Source organism: Meriones unguiculatus, chromosome 12 (genome assembly GCF_030254825.1).
Source record: "Meriones unguiculatus strain TT.TT164.6M chromosome 12, Bangor_MerUng_6.1, whole genome shotgun sequence".
In the NCBI taxonomy this organism is placed as follows: Eukaryota; Metazoa; Chordata; class Mammalia; order Rodentia; family Muridae; genus Meriones; species Meriones unguiculatus.
The window spans coordinates 87,773,074-87,791,361 of record NC_083360.1 but is presented as its reverse complement, the minus strand read 5'-3'; the positions used below and the strand labels follow the sequence as shown (position 1 = coordinate 87,791,361).

At 36.5% G+C, this 18,288-nt stretch overlaps 1 protein-coding gene across 1 annotated transcript in view; it reads right to left on the bottom strand.

Moving 5' to 3' along the window:
• Faf1 (Fas associated factor 1) overlaps positions 1 to 18,288 on the bottom strand; it is a 294,629-nt gene that overhangs the window by 80,054 nt on the left and 196,287 nt on the right. Inside the window, exon 13 of the mRNA XM_060366116.1 lies at positions 16,806 to 16,960. Within this exon, the coding sequence (XP_060222099.1) occupies positions 16,806 to 16,960 (155 nt within the window). The remainder of the gene's footprint in view (positions 1 to 16,805; positions 16,961 to 18,288) is intronic.

Genomic DNA, 18,288 nt, shown 5'->3' with positions numbered 1-18,288 from the left:
AGGAGATTCCAACAGACTTAAGGCAATAGAGCCTACTGCCTCTCCCTCTGGCTGCCTCCAAGAACCTGAAGGTAAGACCCTACTCGTGAAGACACCACACACTTCAGGCACTGGATATGGACTAATAAAAGCTGGAAGCCTCCTCCTTGAGGACCAATTCTCATAGTATCCAAAGGTGTTATGAAGCTGCCAATGTGGAAAAGCAATTAATAGTCCTAAAATAGTGCATAGCTATAAACCTAAGAACAACGACAGGTCTGGCAAGACACTCCCCAGAGTTGCACTAACATCACACTACCACCTCTGAGGCAACAACTGTCTAATCAGATCTAAATCCACCCACAGGAAGGAATTTCATGCCTAGTGCTATAATCCTAGGCAACAACCTGTGGTTAGCTACCTTTGAGGAGAATCCGCTACTGCCATTTTCTTAAATGAATGTAATTTTTAATTGTATTCTAAATACTTATCCTTATACATAGATAACGATAGATCTGACCTGTCATCGTTTTTGAAAAAGACAGAGACTGTTACAGAAATTCACACCTGGTTAAAATGCAGAGAACTGGGGACCTAGCTGCAACTGGCACATCTACAATGCAACCCCCACATCTAAAGGCCAGGGGTCATATAGGAGACGGGGTGGAAAGCAGATACCAGTTACTAGCTAGTGTGTTCTAGACATTTCAGGTCTGTGTTCACGAAATCTCAACAACAAGACCTGACACAAGACCTGCATGACAGCAACACTAGTTAATACAGCTATGTGGGCGGGAAGAGAAGACAGCCTTTGCCCAGATGAAGACCCACAGGGACTCAGTGGCTGCAGAGAGAAGGAGAGACACCTTCTCCACAGAGAGGCCACCTGATAGGCAGACAGGAGAGACAGCCTTCTCCTCCAGAGACACGCCACCTGACAGGCAGAGAGGAGGAGAGACAGCCTTCTCCACAGACACGCCATCTGAGAGGCTATCCATTCCCAAGTACTCAGTAAATGTAGAAAATGAAAGCGACACTTAATGGGCTAAGTAGGTGGGATTTTAAAAATATTTTTGTTTGTGTGGGTGTAAGTAAAAGGAAAGTAACTGTAGACACAGTTACTTGTGAAACAGAACTTGCGAAAGAGTAGAAAGGGGGATATGAGAAGGAATGGAGGAGGGAAAGAGGGATGAAAATGATATAAATATAGCACTTGTGCATGAAATTATGAAGAAAATTAATTTTAAAACTTCATGAGAAGATGAGTATGGCTAGAGTAAAACAAAACATAAAGACAAGGCATATGACTGTGACGATATGGTATAAACTACTACAACACAAGTCAAGAAAAAAAACGAAAAAGGCTTCTAAATTTCAAACCACACTACAAAGCTCAATATACAAAAATCTTTTACAAACCATTAAGTAAAAGGTAAGAGAATATGTATGGGGTAGCCTGAGAGGCAGCTAAGGCTAAGACATATGTGAAAGTGCTCAAAATAACTCATAATGAGCTAATCCTATTTATTTTCAATCTTAAAATTTTATTTAGTTATTTTACGTATACTAGTGTTTGTCTACATGTATATCTGTGCACCATGCCGTGTGCCTGGCGCCCACGGAGGGCAGAACTCCTGCGACTGGAGTTACAGAAAGTGGTGAGCCCCCATGTGGATAGCTGGGATCGAACTTCTTTCTACAAGAGCAGCAAGCGCTCTCACCACTGAGCTAACACTCCAACCATGAGCTAAATCTTACTTAAAGCTATTCTAAACAGCACATTTTTTTCAGCTGTCAGATTAATAAAGATTAAGGAAAGTCACTTCTACCCAAATGTAATATGAGTGAAAATGGTAGCAACTTTATCACTGGCACTTTGGCAGAATATATTAAAATTACACGGGTGCTATTTAAATCATCACTTTTATACCTGGGCGCTAATAGATATGCTTGCATGAGAAATTATCAGTGTACACAATTAAAACACTGCACGTTGATAATTTCCTTATCATGGTAATAATAATATTCCACTTGAGTATTAGTGCACTAAGTAAATATACTTCCTATTCAGTTTCCAACAACTCTAAGCTAGGTATGTATTCTAAGTTTTAATCACTACAAATGGATAAAATAAATATTTTATTTACTGAATAAGTATTTACTGAAGAATAAGTCTGCAAAGCAGACTTACTGGGCAAGAAGGCATATTATGAAATGTTTTTTATAAAAGGTGGGTATAATGCCCTTTCAACTATATTGTAGACATTTTGACATACAGGCAATTAAAAAGACAAAAAACAAAACAGGATGAGATTTGAGGAGTGACTTGGAAAAAGCATTTATTTGTTTAAATCTTAAACTTTCTGTTATGGCAATAAATTGCTAGCCAGAATATAAAAATTTAAAAATTCAGAATTTAAAAATTTAAACCACACACAAAAATATTTTGGTTGTTGTTTTGTGGTGATGAGGAACAAATACAGACCTCACATATGTTGGGAAATCAAACTACGTAACTTCTTAGTTTTTTGTTATTTATAAATCACTCTTGGTAAAAAGGTTTTGAGACCTAAGAGTTTAATAACAAGGGAGTAGTTAAGAGATGGCAGACTAATTTATAATTACCTTGGAGGGGGACCAATAATCCTAAATCACCTTTTCTTACCATTTTAGCTGCAACATCCCTAATCTAAAAACCCAAAACCTGTCATGATGGCAATTCAAAATTTCCAGATTTTTTAAAAAACAATTTTGGACTCTTAAGACAACTCAATTGGTTGTCTACGCAAATATTCACAAATACGAAAGTACTGTGAAGTCAAACACCACCCTCCAGACATTTGCAGTAAATACTGCTTTATCTAAGCTGAGCATGGTAGCATACACCTTTAATCCCAGCACTCTAAGAGTTTGAGGCCAGCCTGATCTACAAGGGGAGTCCATGACAGCCAAGGCTAAACAGAAAACCTGTCCTGAGAGTCGGGATGGAAGTAGGGGTGGGGAAAAGTGCTGATTATATGTAGTAAAAGCATAAACATTACTTTAAATCATGAAAATCCTTCATCGAAGGATAAGCTTAATTTTTCTTTAATGTGGACCACAAACTCTTAGTTGGAAGGAGTAACAGAATAATTAATTCAATCCCGTCTCTAGCAATGTGGAGATGACTTCTTTTCCAAGGACTGTAGAAGAGAGCGATGGACATATAGAGAATGATTTTTGTTCTAAGGACACTGAGAATATTTTGTCTTTGACTAATCAAAGTCTCCAAACAGTAATATGGTCTATGGGTGAGGCTTAGATTTAATAGTTCAAATTATACTTCAGGGAAAAATACAGAGAATGAGATTAAAATTTACAGTGCAAGGTGATATCCCTGGACCATTACCAGGAAACTCGTATCCACTTCTGTATATTAACACCTAATCCTAACATGGATTTTGCCTGAAATACAGTCTTCCCTCTCTCTTCCTCTCCCTCCCCCCCATCTCTATCTCTATCTCTATCTCTATCTCTATCTCTATCTCTATCTCTATCTCCTGGTCTTCAAACTACTTCTGAAATTGGTTTAATTTTAAAAAAGTGTAAGTTATGATGGTCTTCAGGGTTCCTGTGAGTTTTTAACCTTTATTTGGACAATCAAAATAAGTAGGCATTGATCAACAAGTTTGTGATTCTAAACATCCTTTCTGATTTTTTATGCAAACTAGAGTTTTTGTATAATTGCATTTAAAAAAAAAATTCCCACTGACTTTGGAAAGCTTCAGATCATCCAAACATTAACTTAATCTATTTATTGCATGTAGCAGAGTCTTGTGACAAGAATAAAGACACTGAAGGAAGACAACTCTGAGACTGCCATTTATTAGTTGTTTTTTGGTCAACTTTATCTGAGCCTCTGCTTTTCATCTACATAATGAAGATAATTACACCTAATTTCAGAATTAGTCTGCAGGTTATCAATACTACTTCCTCCCCTTTCCTTTATGTGCTTCAGAGTCAGCTTCCCTTCCTCACCAAGAAAAAAAAAATGTGCATCCTAAGCTGAGCTTCCTGCTATACCACTGTAAGACAACGTTCTTCTATGAGGAAGACAGCTGAAGTGGTTACCTGTGTCTCCCTTAACTTTTCTCAACTGCCAAATTCAGGGATGTTATGATTTGGTTATATAAAACACTTCAGCATTCTTTCTTCCAGGGCTGGCGAGTTTCTCTTAGATTCTGACATTTATTCATATCAAAAACAAGTACCACCTGAATAGATAAGAAGTATCAGAATGCTAAGATGCCATACACAGAAATTCTTTATGATATAAAATATCAACAATGCAAAGCAGAAGCACTTCTGTCACTCATTAAGCTTTCAATCAATAATCCATGTGACATGCAGCAATTTGTAAGGGTTTACAGTTGAGACAGCTGATGCTTGGCAAGAGAGAACAGGTGTGTCACAGTGCAGGGTTTCCTCTACAGTCCACCTGTCATGTGTTACACCATCAACAAGTAAGAGGTATGCAGCATACCACCTACGTGCCCTGAAGAATTACTGTTAAAAAAAAAATATTTTAATGCCTTCTATATTCTACAAGGGATTAGTATTTTTAAACTTCCTTTTAAATAATCTGTCTTTTACATAGCAACAGTAGACAAGAACTGTCTGTTAATAATTCTCAAATAGAAGTCTTACAATAAAATTCACCCTTGAATTTAATGTCAGGATATGTGGAGAGGCATTGTTAGAATCCCACATATAAGAGGGTGACTATGCTGATAAAACGTGTGATGAAGAGTAACATATGCCTAATATCTCTCTGTTTTCCCAGTCTGCTGGTAAAAAGGCAGAATCTGATATTCTAGCAGAAAAAGTAAGTGAACCTAAGAGATTATACATAGTCATCTATTTGCCATTATTAATTGGTTTTCAATAATTTGATTTGTTTTACACTGTATTTAAGGTAATAGTTACATTCATTTTTTAAGTAGCAAACTGTAAATGCTAAATAAAAAAGATACATACATATATACATACATGAGAGAAGATAAGGGAGCAAAAGTATCTTCCCAACTTAAACTTAACAACTTGGCATATAGTGAGTGAATGCTTATTAATAATTTTTTGGGGAGCGAATGAACAAATGGATAGGGAAACTAGGATAAAAAAGGAATGACAAAGAAATGTCTATAATCTGAAGATGAGAAAGTGAATAGCTCAATTTAAAAATACACAGCAGCAAACTCACTCAGCATCCTGTACAATCTAGAAGAGTTGCTTATAGACACAGTTTATGAGTTCCGGTAGACTGCCAAGATCACGAACACTGTAAGCTTGGACAGCCTGAATTCCAGAAAGGCAAAAAAAGGAGATGCTTTGAGGAATCGTTTGGGATAAGATTTAGAAACATAGGCTAAGATGAATACATTCATCTGTCACAGGAGAAGGTGGTCTCAGTTACGTACTTTTGTCCTCCGAACATTTTTATGTATTTAAGACAAAGCCCAAATACATACCAGTAATTAAATGCACTAAGCACCGTATGCCAGGCATTTAAATTTGTTTTGAGGCACATGTGGTGTGGAGTCAGCCATGGAGTCGTAACAGACATGCCACCCACAGAGCCATCTCACTGGCCCAAGGCATTTAAAAATTACTTAAAATTCATTTTAATTTTAAAAAGCTTCATGTTGAGCATATGGGTCCTCTTGCCCTCATCTTTCTCTTCTTGCCCCACCTCCTGTTAACCCTCTTTGTTTCAGTTTCACTTCTACTTCCACATCATCTGATATACCATATATATGTGTGTACACACACACCCCTGGGAATCACAAATGGAAAAAACCCTGATACTTGTCTTTCTGAGACTGGCTTTACCTCACTTAATGTGATTATGTCTACCTGTATCCAATTTTCTACATGCAACATAACCATTCTTTCTAAGCCTGAAAACACTTATGCTCTATATACAATGCTGCATTTTCTTTATCCATTCTCTTGCTGTTGCACACCTAGGCGGGTTACATAACGGGTGAAAAGTGCGCCACAGACACTCATGTGATGAGCCCAATTGGCGCCTGCTGATAAAAAGCCAAGTGTGGTAAGAGATGAGTCACAGGTGATCAATTCAGATTTCTGAGTATCCTCCACACTGATGTTCATGGTGCCTAGCATTTGCTGTAGTCTTTCTGCAGTCTTTTCTCCAAACTTATGACATACCAGAGTTCTTAGGTGCTCAATGTGTGAGATAATAAACTATTTTAAGGTGCTCAGAGTATGATAATTTGTGGAGGTCAGAGGTCACATCGTGGAGTCAGCTCTTTCCTTCCACTTTTACATGGGCTCTGAGACCAAACTTAGGCAACTCGACTTGTCCTGCAAGTACCCTTACCTTCCCAGCCATCTTACTGCCCCTTGTATGTTTACTGACCATTTCTATGTTATCTTTTGATAACTTCATTTTTCCACTTACTGATTGGGTTATTTTATTACGTGTTTATTCTTTAGTGTCCTGTGCTCTTTGTGTAGTCTAGATATCAATCCTCTTTCAGGTGTGAAGGTGACAAAGTTTTCCTATCGGCTATCCTCCGCTGGACTAATGTTTCCTTTTCTATGCATGTGTTTATGTTTCATGAGGTTCTGTGAGTGTGCTGACTGCCGGCCTTATTTCCTGGACTACCCAACCCCTCACTGATAGTCTCCGTCCAAGTCTGTATTCTAAAGTGTCACTAGCTCTAAGTTTCCTGTCTTACATTATTAAGGTATTGGATCCTTTAAGAGTGCATTTTTGCGCAGTTTCATTCTTTTACATATCCAGTTTTTTATTTATTGAAGAGGCAATCTTTTCTCTAGTAATTTTGGCATCTGTAGTGAAAATCAAGTGGCTCTGACCATTTAGATTAACCAAAATTCTTCTTTTATTTGTGTGTGTTTCCAGTTTAGTGATAGGTATGGATGCTATGCTCATGTGTGGAAGTCAGAGGATAATTGTGTAGGGTTGCTTCTCCTCTCCATTTATGTAGCTTCTGAGACTTGAATTCAGGCCCTCAGGCCTGCATACCAAGGGCCTTTATCCACTGTATGGGTTTGTACCTCAGTCTTCGATGTATTCAAATAATTTGTATGTCTATTTCTATGCCAGTACCATGCAACTTTTGTTATAATTAAGTCAGAATTATAAATCTATCATTTCATTTAATTCTAAGAACAACTCTGAGGTTTGTGGTTTAATCTTCATTTTACAATATGGAAATTGCATCATAACAAAGGTTTACACAAGTTGCTTAAGGTCTTTATATTACCTTGTGGCACAGTTAGAATTTAAATTTTGGTTTGATGAAATTCAAAATTCATCCATATTCTCAATCATTCAGTACTTAGAACACCTGACAAATAATACTGGGCTTCACAACAAGATAAAAACGTGAAAAAAGTTGATAGGTCCCTGGCCCTTATTATGCTTACACTGCAGTGGAAGAGCCAGAGAGTAAATGTTAACACTTCCATGAGTAATGGCCTAATATGACCTGAGGGTGTGTGAAAGAGAATGCTGGGCAGGAAGGTCTTTTCTAGATAAGTTTATGAAACCTTTCTGAATAGGGAACATTTGAAAAAAGGGTCCTTTGTCTGTCCAGTGGCTTCTGACTTGTTAGTAAGTGGGAGCAGAGGAGAGTGCAGTGCGGGGTGTTTAGTGAGGGAAGGTGTGACTGCATATCTGGCCCAGATCGAAGAAGTCTTGGTGTGTAGAGAGTACAGAGAAGATTACTTTAGCTCAGGCATGGTAGTACCTGCCTTAGATCTCAGCACTCATGAGGCAGAAGTAGGTGGACTCCTGTGAGTTCAAATCATCACCAGCCAGCATAGTGAACTCCAGGACAGCTAGGACACATAGTGAAAACCCGCTCTTAAAAACAAAACCCAAAAAACTGGTTTAGTGCTGAGAATGTGCCAAGGAAAAGAGAATAATCTATTCAGGATTCTCCGAGTTGTGACACAGACTGAGCCAACAGCAGATAAAAGTGGTAGGCAGCTTTAAAAAGAGTAAACAATACAATTTTTCTATAAATGAGTTACTGAAACACAATCCAGAGCATTAGAATTTTTCCATGGGTAAAGATACTATTTGGTAAATTAGATCATTAAAATTGTTAATCATTAATTAGTCATGAATTTTATTGGTTGAATTAACAAGTTTCTTTTATAACTCCTCTAGCTGACTTAATACCAACAATCATGGAAAAGGAGCCATGTACTACTGATTTTCAATTATACAGACCTATGATTGGTAAAACTCATTTCAGAAATAAGTAGAAATAAAAACTGAGTAATAGTGAAACAGGTGTGATAATGTATTTAATCTCAGCATTCAGGAGGCAGAGGCAGGCAGGTCTCTGTGAGTTTTAGACCACCCTTGTAATCTTTATAGCAATTTCCTGTCCCATAAGGGCTACAAGGGCTTTTAGTAAGACCCTATCTTCAATAAACAAACAAACAAACAAGAAGCTTCATGAATGTAGCCTCTCTGACCTTTCTAGGAGATGCGAACTTCCTGTTCCTCTGGCTTGTACATGGAGACCATACAATTCCTTGTTCTCTACATTTTGAGGAACTATGATGGCAACAATGTGCACACCAACATGCAAGGGGAAAGCTTGTGGGGCCCCAATCATAGGCAAAGAACTATATGCAACTGGGGAATGCTGACCTGAGAGAAATGGTCTTCACAAGGGAAAAGAGAAAAAAACTGGTTACTAATATCAGGGGTCAGTCCTGAGATCATAGGAAACATTATACAGACCGAGCAAGTTAAGAATGAAGAATGTGTGTGTGTTGGTGTAACAATCATGAATGAAGGAACAAAGGAAGGTGTGCATGGGAGGAGCTGGAAGAAGAAAATGGAAGGGGAAATTCGTGTATATGTAATTTCAAAACGTAAAAATTTATTGAAAATAAAAAATTTAACAACAAAAGAGGTGAGTAACGACAAGTTAGTAAAAGAAATCTCATACCTTTTCAACTTCCAGCAAGAAGAAAAACAAAGAACATGATGGGATATATGTATCTTGAAATATTTCATTTTATAAATGTCTTTTAGAATTTGTTTCCATTGGTGACTCAAGTTTTGAAATCTACACAAACAATGGGGCAAGGAACTGACGGTCGTATTTTTTAACTCTATATTCTAAAATATAAGACAGGAAACACTGAAGGTGAGTCTGTGAATACACTATACTTGAGCACACAGAAGAGGTCAGAGAATCAGAAAAGATTTAGCCAAAGATCACACAGGTGCCAAGGCTTGGTTTTATACTCAGACTGCATGTATACTGAAAAGGTGAAGAGGCTCTCAATTCAGTACATCTATATTCAACAGCACACAGAACAACTTAGTGATAAGTTGTATGACAAAAGGATTTGATGCAAATACAAATTTACAGTGATACGCACTTGTACTAGAATTTCAATAGTATTGCGTTTGTTCTGTTCTTTTCTAACAAGAATCATCAGAAACTGCCTACTGACATCTACACGGGTTAAATGCATACTCCCTGAATAATTTTATTAATTAGATTAATGTTGAGAACCCTGTGCTATCCTGCCATAAATGTATTTAGTACAATACACTCATGTCCCATAGGCGGTTCTAATTGCAGGACCAGGAAGTGGTGTGGGAAGTGTGGAAACTGGAATTAAGAATAGCTTGTAAACTGGTAATTTTAAATTACTTCAAAGGGTGTTTTAAAAGATAATACATTTTTAAAGAGTAAAACTGTATTACAGATGGTTTAACCAGCATCTGCATACAGATGGGCTTACTCTGAAGAGTAAGAGGCCACCACCTTTCACCCATTGCCCCTTCCTCCCAGCAGTATTAGGAAACTACTCACAAGTGCACTCCTGGACAATGCTGAGCAGTAATTATGACTTGCTGACAAAGAGATATGAACAATTACGGAGCCCATTTTGAAACCCTACACTAATAAAGTCATTAGATGCTGCCCTTGCCATGATCCTTCTAAAAGCTTCTGAAGTTACAAGAACACACGGCATTGTTTGCAGGGACAATTGCTGCTGGCAGAACGCAAACCTTGAGTTAAACCATGCTGCAAATTGATCTTGACATTCTGTTAAGACCGCCACTAAAAATCAAAAGCAGAGGAGAAAAGGAGAAAATGAGTGGGCAGGATGTAATCATGGAACAGGAGGGGTTCCTCCTCACCTTCTCTCCTCCCTCTTCACAAAACAAACCAGGGAGAAAATGACAAACTCTCCTGGTGTTTTGGAACCTTTATTTTAAAGCATTAATTAAGCCCTTGACCTGGGATGTTTAGGATGGCAATACACTTCCTTTAAAAGTACTGGAAGGAAAATGTTGCACAAAAGGAGTAACGCTGTTTGGGGAAAATTATATGGAAGTCTGGCATGATGTCTCTGGAAGTCTTAGTCCTCAGACCACAACACATTCATGTGTTTTATCAGCTAACTCTGCAGAATCCTTATTTGCTCCTAGGTCACCAGCTGGAAATTAACACTCCTCATGTCTTTCACGCAGTCCCTGCACCTGGGCCGTATCTGCTGGCTTGAATGGAAGTACAGATTAGAGGAACATCGTCAGCGAGGCTTCAGCCAGGCATGAGCCACCAAGCAGTCCGGAATGAAGGGGAAGCCATGGCCAATATGATTAATTACCGAGATGGAAGATACAGATGAAGACAGCCTACTGAGGAGAAGTGCTTTAAGTCAATTAACTCTCGCCAAAGATTAAGTAAAGTGGAAAACCATCACTGGAGTATTATGTCATCCCAACAGCAGAAGTTTCAGAAACTTGAAATAACAAACCCACACAGAGTTAACAAAATGTAACTAAAAAGAAAAATAAAATAAAAAAAAAAAAATAACGAACCCAAGGGCAGAAGTTGAAAAGCTGATATCCACGGGCAGTAGATTTTGTCTGGGAACACTTGTATTAACTATGCATGCAAAAATTAGCAAAATGTTTTATGTGTTACATGCAATCTGTTTAACCTGTGCACTATCAGAAATTCCTAGAAAAGTACTATGGTTACTGTCAAAACTCTTTAGAAAGGGTGTATAATGCCTGATTTATCCTTTTGTACAAGACATTTTTTAACAAGAACTGAAAAAAGAAATTAATTTTTTAAAATTATAACTCAGACTATTTAGCTGGCACTATCCTAGTCCAACCCAGTGTTTGACTATCGGTTTGCTAGAATTAGTTTGCTAGAATTAGTTACCACATACCAGCAACGCCTTTCATATACTCTTGATGAGAATAAGAGATATCCATTCATCTATATCAATTTCTATGTGGTCTTCCTTATGAAGCAACTTCAGTCTAGAACCCACTCAAAGTGGAGGTCCTTCACGGCACTTTTCTCATGTCTCAAACAGGTATCCAAATAGATTTAACAGAAGGAAAAAAAAAACCTAATATTTATTGTACTGGTATTTTATATAGTATTATTTATGGTAATTCGGTGCTCAAATGAAATATGCTTGATCCAGTATATAACTCAACATATGGCCAGTCCAATGCTCTTGTCCCACAGATGTTTACTTTCATTAATGCCAACAGACTACAGGAAGTTCAGTGCAGTCTCCAAATGGCCCAGTTTGAACTGTTCTGGGATATGAGAGAATTGGTTAAAGCTGAGGAAAGAAATCCTGGACCCACTAGATGGCTACTTCTTGGCTGGGAGTCATGCCCTTTGCCAGATGGCCCAAGAGCACATGGGGCATATATATATGAGTACAGGGTAAGGTCTTCTGGGACCAGCAGGAAAGTTGGGGCGTTGCTGTTGTTGTTATTGTTCATTTTGTAAGGAAAAGGAAGGCTTTAGTTTCATTCTTCCTATCAGTTGCTTCAGGGGGGATGACACAATTAGAGACACAGTAGCACTTCTAATTTTCTTGCCATTACTCAAGGTGGTGCACTCTTTACATTACTTTTTTAAAGAGACTGTAAGAGGTTATTTACTTATTATCAATATAGTACTTTTTAAAAAGGCACTGTACAAGCACTGAGATTATAGACACAGAACTCCAGGGGAATGACTACCTAGCAGGGAAACACCACAAAACAGAATAAATAATCTTAATGTGAGCTAGCCTAGAAATATTGCAGGAACGTAGAGAAAGCGCATTAGTGCAGACTAAGGCAACAGGAATGGAATGGGGTATGTAAGACTTCTTGATGCCGACATATGTTTTAAATTAAGTAATCATTCTTCCAAAGATAAGCATTAGCTCACTAAGAATACACTGTAATAACAATTCTTTTAATTGTTTTAGCTGACTTCATATTTTTCAGTTGTTACACTTCCAAAGAGACAACTGATCTCTGCATAAGCCAAGACTGGATCAAATCACTAATAAAACTTTGGATCTGTCTATCCCAGGTGAAGTTGATTCTCAGCCTGGTTTAGACCATATACGTTTACACTCAACTGGTAGCTCCGTCTCTGTATCTACAATTATCTTAGCCACTGACTCCACTAAAAACACTTGGTTATGTTGCTTTAAATAGCAGTACACTTTTCTAAATGTGCAACTAAATAAACCAGGAATGCTACTAATACATACATCTTTGAATAGAATGAGTACAATTAGAAATTTGATTTTATCTTTCTGTGTATCATCTCTTTCAAGTCCTTCTGAGACCTCCTGAAGTACAGCAACTCCCAATGAAATGTACTTCTAAGCACTTTGGACACATTTTACAGTACAAATTAGTTACTGTCTTGCTTATTGACTATATTTAACACCTAGTATTGTATGTTGTTTAATAGTTCATCCTCAGCTTCTCAGCATCAATTCTGGTATATATTAAACTCAGTAAATATTTACTCAGTGAATAAACAAATATATATTTCTTGTTTTTCTCTTAAGATATTTTTTAAGAAATGGGGCAATGGCTAACTGGTTGAAATGAAGTGTTGTTCTTACAGAGGATCCAAGTTTGATTCCCAGTACCCAAATAGTGGCTCACAGCCATCCCTAACTCCACTTGCAGGGTAGCCAATACGGCAACACTCTCTTCTGACTTCCATGGCCACAAGGCCAACCGTTGGTGGAGACTATGTAGGCAAAACTTTAAAGCACATAAAATAAAGTTAATGAAAATAATTTTTCTATTTGTCTAAAACTGATTTATAGGATTTCCTTGTTTAATATCATCTGATCCTTTTGAATTCATCCACTTATAGGTGTATCTTATATTTCTATGAGGATTTCTGGCCAAACCATCAGTTAAGAAATTATACCTTCTAATACCTCTGAAGACTACTAAGGGCTCTCTGTTTATTTCTGTAAAAAGAATGGCTCTAAAAACCCCAAAAGACTACAGCCAATAAGACTATAGACTTTTCCAACTATGAAAACACTTTTAAATATGAAATTATAAACAACATTGTTAGATGGAATTAGATACTTGTATTTATTTATTTCCTCTCAGAAATTTAAAAAGCACTATGCATAATAAAGTAAGTTTTTCTAGGATATTTAGTAAGGGAGAAGGTAGACAATACTCAATAGTACTAAAGTTTGGTGTCTCTGTTTAGATTTGGGATGTTCCATTTTCAAAGTTATTATAATTCATTTTATAATGACATAGAATGTTCTATCTAGGTATTCAACTTAGGCAGTTATCTGTATCATTTTAGATGTGAAAAATCCAAATTAATAAAAATCATCTTATAAAAAGGTTTAACAATCCATTTTTCAGCTAGGCAAATGCAGCACACAAAGGCAGAGGATAGAGTTGGCAGCCAGTCTTAGCTATATAATGAGTTTCTGTCTCAAGACAAAAAAAAAAAAAAGAAAAAGAAAAAAATTTTGTTAGGCAATCAGGAAATATTTTATATTAGTAAGTGTCACCCTCACTCATATCTGTAAAAAAACCAAAACATTCATTTGTCTTAATCTTTGACTTACCTTTTATATACATCTAATGTTCATAGTAAATTGTGACTAGAGGATTGGCATTTCTATGGGCTTAATTATACTTCTTAAGAAAGACAGCGTCTGACCAGCAAGGTCATTCTCATCTCAGACATCAACATCCAGAGGCGTAACATTAGTTGTAATCCTAGAGAGCTATTCAGGAAGCATCTAGTCTAACCAGTTCACAGGCACAGATTCTCCACATTTATAGGATTTGTCTAACTGGGACAGACAGTGTCAAGACCAGAAAAACCATCAAGAATTCATTTCCAAATATTCTACATCTATTATAAAGAAATCAAATTTAGGGCTGGCCTTACAGCAGCATGCTGTCCAAGTGTGTCACACAACTGAGCTTGAGGTCAGTTTGGGCTACTTAAGGTAGGAGGCAGAAAAGCAGGAAGATAAGACAGCAGGAAGGAAGATGGACAGGTAGGTAGGCAGACGTGAGTCTTAGAGAAAACACAGCACCAATCTTGATATAAGGGGAAACCTCTTTGTCTTTGCATTTGTAAATTTCCAACTCACTTCTCTAGTAATACACAACTGATGCCCTAACCCCACTGGTCAGGAAATGTTAGTAGAGCAATACTTTACTGAATTGAGAATGCAAGCTAGACATTTGCTAGTCAAAGTTAAAAGAATCAAATGAATGATCCAATCATTTTTCCTGATAAACATCTTTGGATAAATATGATATAAAATATCCGAAAAGTATCATGCAGCAGAAAATCCAAATAATTTTCTTTGAATGAATCTATGACAGGTAATAAGGAATCTGGGGAAATAAATCAACCTAATTATCTCACAGTTTTACAGATCAAAAGAAATCCACTCTTGCTGTAGATATGTTATTTTAATGAACTTTTATCTTGTATTTATAAAATACATATTTTCTAATTTGCCTTAATAATAACAATGGGCCTGTTATTCAAGAGTAGTTACAGAATTTTATTTGCTACCTTCATATAGAGAAATGGAACACCTAAATTTTAAATTCATTTTTAATATGTAATATGAACAAAAATAGCTTTTGAGTAGGCACAATAATTTTCTTAAATTCCACAAATAGTTCCATTCTCTTTCCTGCAATGCCCCATTTGTAGTTTCTATCAATGTTTATTAAACTGAATTTCCAGATGTTTCTATTTTCAGTCTTTAGTATCATTTCTTACTTTCATGACAATAATTGACACATTTTTAAAAATGTGGATTGAAACTGCCTATCATACTTCACAGTAAGTCCTGCAATTCACTGTGAAATAGTTAAACTGAGCCTTTATTTATTTATTTTTTAAGTGTCATAAGGAGTTAATAGGACACAGCTGTACTGGCTCTTTCTAATAAGCAGCTTCTGTCGCTTTGGTCACCACAGGTGTCTCTGTGACCTGCAAACTCTTATTACTAGTGTATCAAAGTTGTGCTACTTAACAGACTTCTTTAGTAAAACATAACAAAGCAATTACATGGCTGTTGATTGCTAGTCATAAAAAAAAAAACCCTCAAACACTGTTTTTCAAAAGAAACTACACTGCAATTTTTTGTCATTGTAAAATAAAAGGAACTAAGGAATTAAATGGAGGATAGAACAAAATGACAGCAGGTAGCCAGCTGAACTTAGCCACTACAGATGGTTCAGAAATAGTGTTTCCTTCCCCAGCGAGCTGAGGATAAAAGAAAAGCAGGAGAGTCCTGACTGCCAGTGAATGGCAAAAGATTTAGTCAAGTCTTCAGTCTATGTATTTTGCCTCATGAAAGACCTTCGATGCTGCATTTTTATCTGTTTTTGGCACTGCTTTTCATCACCTTTAACTGAGTGTGAATAAAAACCTGATTTAATTTAAACAAATACAAGGTGCTAAAGGTTCTTTATTTATGTATAACAGGGAACATTTCCAAGGCACAACTGAGTCATCCTCGGAAATTTCCTAACCATTTGCTTAAAGAAATGAAGTATTAGATGAAGAAATTGCTCTACCATTCTTTTGGCCTCATGGTTAAGGGGAGAACCACCTTTCTTTTCAGATTCAGATTACATAAAATTAAGTCTGAATAATGACTGAAACTCCAGCCAGCCATAAATTAGAAAGACAAATCCAATGATTTCTAATTGTTCCATAGTTGCTTGTTAAGTGCGTGTGACAGGCTTGCTTTGAAGTGAATTAATTTAATCTTCCTCCCTGTTTATAAGTTTGTGATTATGACTGTGTCAACACACCCAAAGTAGCATCATGAGATGTTATGGCAGAGTGTCAAGTATACATGATCAAAATTTCAGAAAGCGTACTGCAAGAGGCAGATTACGGATATTATGATCAGCAAACTAAGTTTTTGCTGACAACTAAAAAAGGCTTTTTCTTCCTAAGAAGAATATGGATGCCCTGCTGGCTGTGTGCAATAAAGCGATCAGATCAATTAGCATATGCTAGAGTAAAGCTATTGCCAACTCCGCTGGAGTAGTCCAGAGTGCTCTGCCTTCTTCACTGATGTCATTTAAAAAGAAAACAAACTTGTTATTAGAATTACTATTAGATGTGCTTTGCTATTTATGAACATAGTAAAAGCAGATTTTATTCAAATAATCAATAACTTCCTAGAAATGTATTCTCCCTCCTTGCAGAGTTAAAGACGAAATCTTGTTTCATTTTCATATGTTTTAATTTACGAAGAGTTTTATAAGTTAAAGTATACTTTCATATGGTAATACCTGCATTGTTAGCTATAACAGATTTCATCTAATGAAGTACAAGGGAAGAGAATTTAAGCTGAGGGCTGGAAAATACCCACAATGATGATAAGAAGTCAAATGCACTGAGGACTTCATTTTTTTTATAATAGAAACCCAACTCATAACTTGTGAACAACGGTATTACCTTGCTCTGTTGGCGTCCTTTGTCAGATCCCAAGCCCAGGTTATAAAATTTTGACTCAGATAAGAAACAATGGATTCAGCACAAAGCATTTGTGAGCAGAACACGTTGGTTAGTACACTTTCATCATGGTGGAGGTAGATAGCAAGAAGCTTTCTCTGAAAAGAGAAAAGACCAATCAATTAAAATATCCACTAAAATGAGACTTCTTGAACTCAAAAGAGGCGCAATCAGTGTATCTGAACAGAGAAGACATTCGAACGTTACTCCCCTAAAAGAACAGCGTTCTTCAGCGTTGCCAGCACATCTACTAGCATTAATGCATTTTATGTCGTTATACTCTAATGAGGTTACAATGTTTGTGTGTCTTGGGTTTCTATTAACATGTGCAAGGCAAATTTCAGCAGAACTGTCACAGAACTTTCTTTAAATAAAATAAATTTTTATACTCTTCATATTTAATGTACACTGTATTAACTCTAAACTATTTACTAGGACAGAAAAATCCCTAAAAAGTCTGTTCTACTTGAAAAAGTCTAAAATGAAGTTTAATTTTAATTCAACTGATAATTTGAAACTTAACGTGTGCCTCTATTAAAATCCTTATTTAAGAGCATGTACTGTTTTATTGCCATAAAAAAAAGACAGAAAAACATTTAGTCCATAAGAAATGACAGCTGCTCTCTTAAATGTTTCTGTCATAGTTGGACAGTCAATAAAATAATTGAATCTAAAAAGTAAATTTCAACAAGATATTTTTGTAGTATGTTAACATTACAATGGCAGCAATGAAAGGACCTAAATATTTGTTCTCTAACGTCTTAGTGCTGAGTTGTAAGAACAGCTACAATTATCAGGAAAAAGAAAGATAAAATTTTATGGCAGGGAATACATATGATAATGAAGACATTCATAAGGATACAAACTTCTTTGTTTCTTTCTGCCAAAGAAAGATGGCAAAGAAACTAGCGCATCTTTCTTTTCATATGAAATAAGGATGTAATGATAGTAAATGAAAACGTGCTATGTGGGATTCTCAACAAAAGCAAGTGTCTAAAAAAAGGGTCAGGCTAACAAAGTCTGATGCTTGGAACAATGCTGAATAAGAACCTAGATTATAAAAATAATAGACAAGTAAAATTCATAAAAATTCTTTCTTCAAAGCACAATTTTACATTAGTCCCAAAATCATCTATTATAAGAGGATACATTCTTATTTTGCAATTATTATTTACACAAATCTCCAGACTGTATCTGTAGAACAAGTACTCACTTCATTAGCATATGAACAAATTCAAGTTTAGAAATGACTTATCCCCAACTTCCACCTAGCCAGTAAAAACTTCAGCTACCATTGGAGCCCAGACTGTCTGAATCCAAGTCTAATGTTCTTTCTGCTACTGAGAAGCGGCAGGGAAACTGGACACACTCTACAATGAAGAGGTTTGTGAGAGTACTTGTCTGATACAGAGATGGTGACCTTACA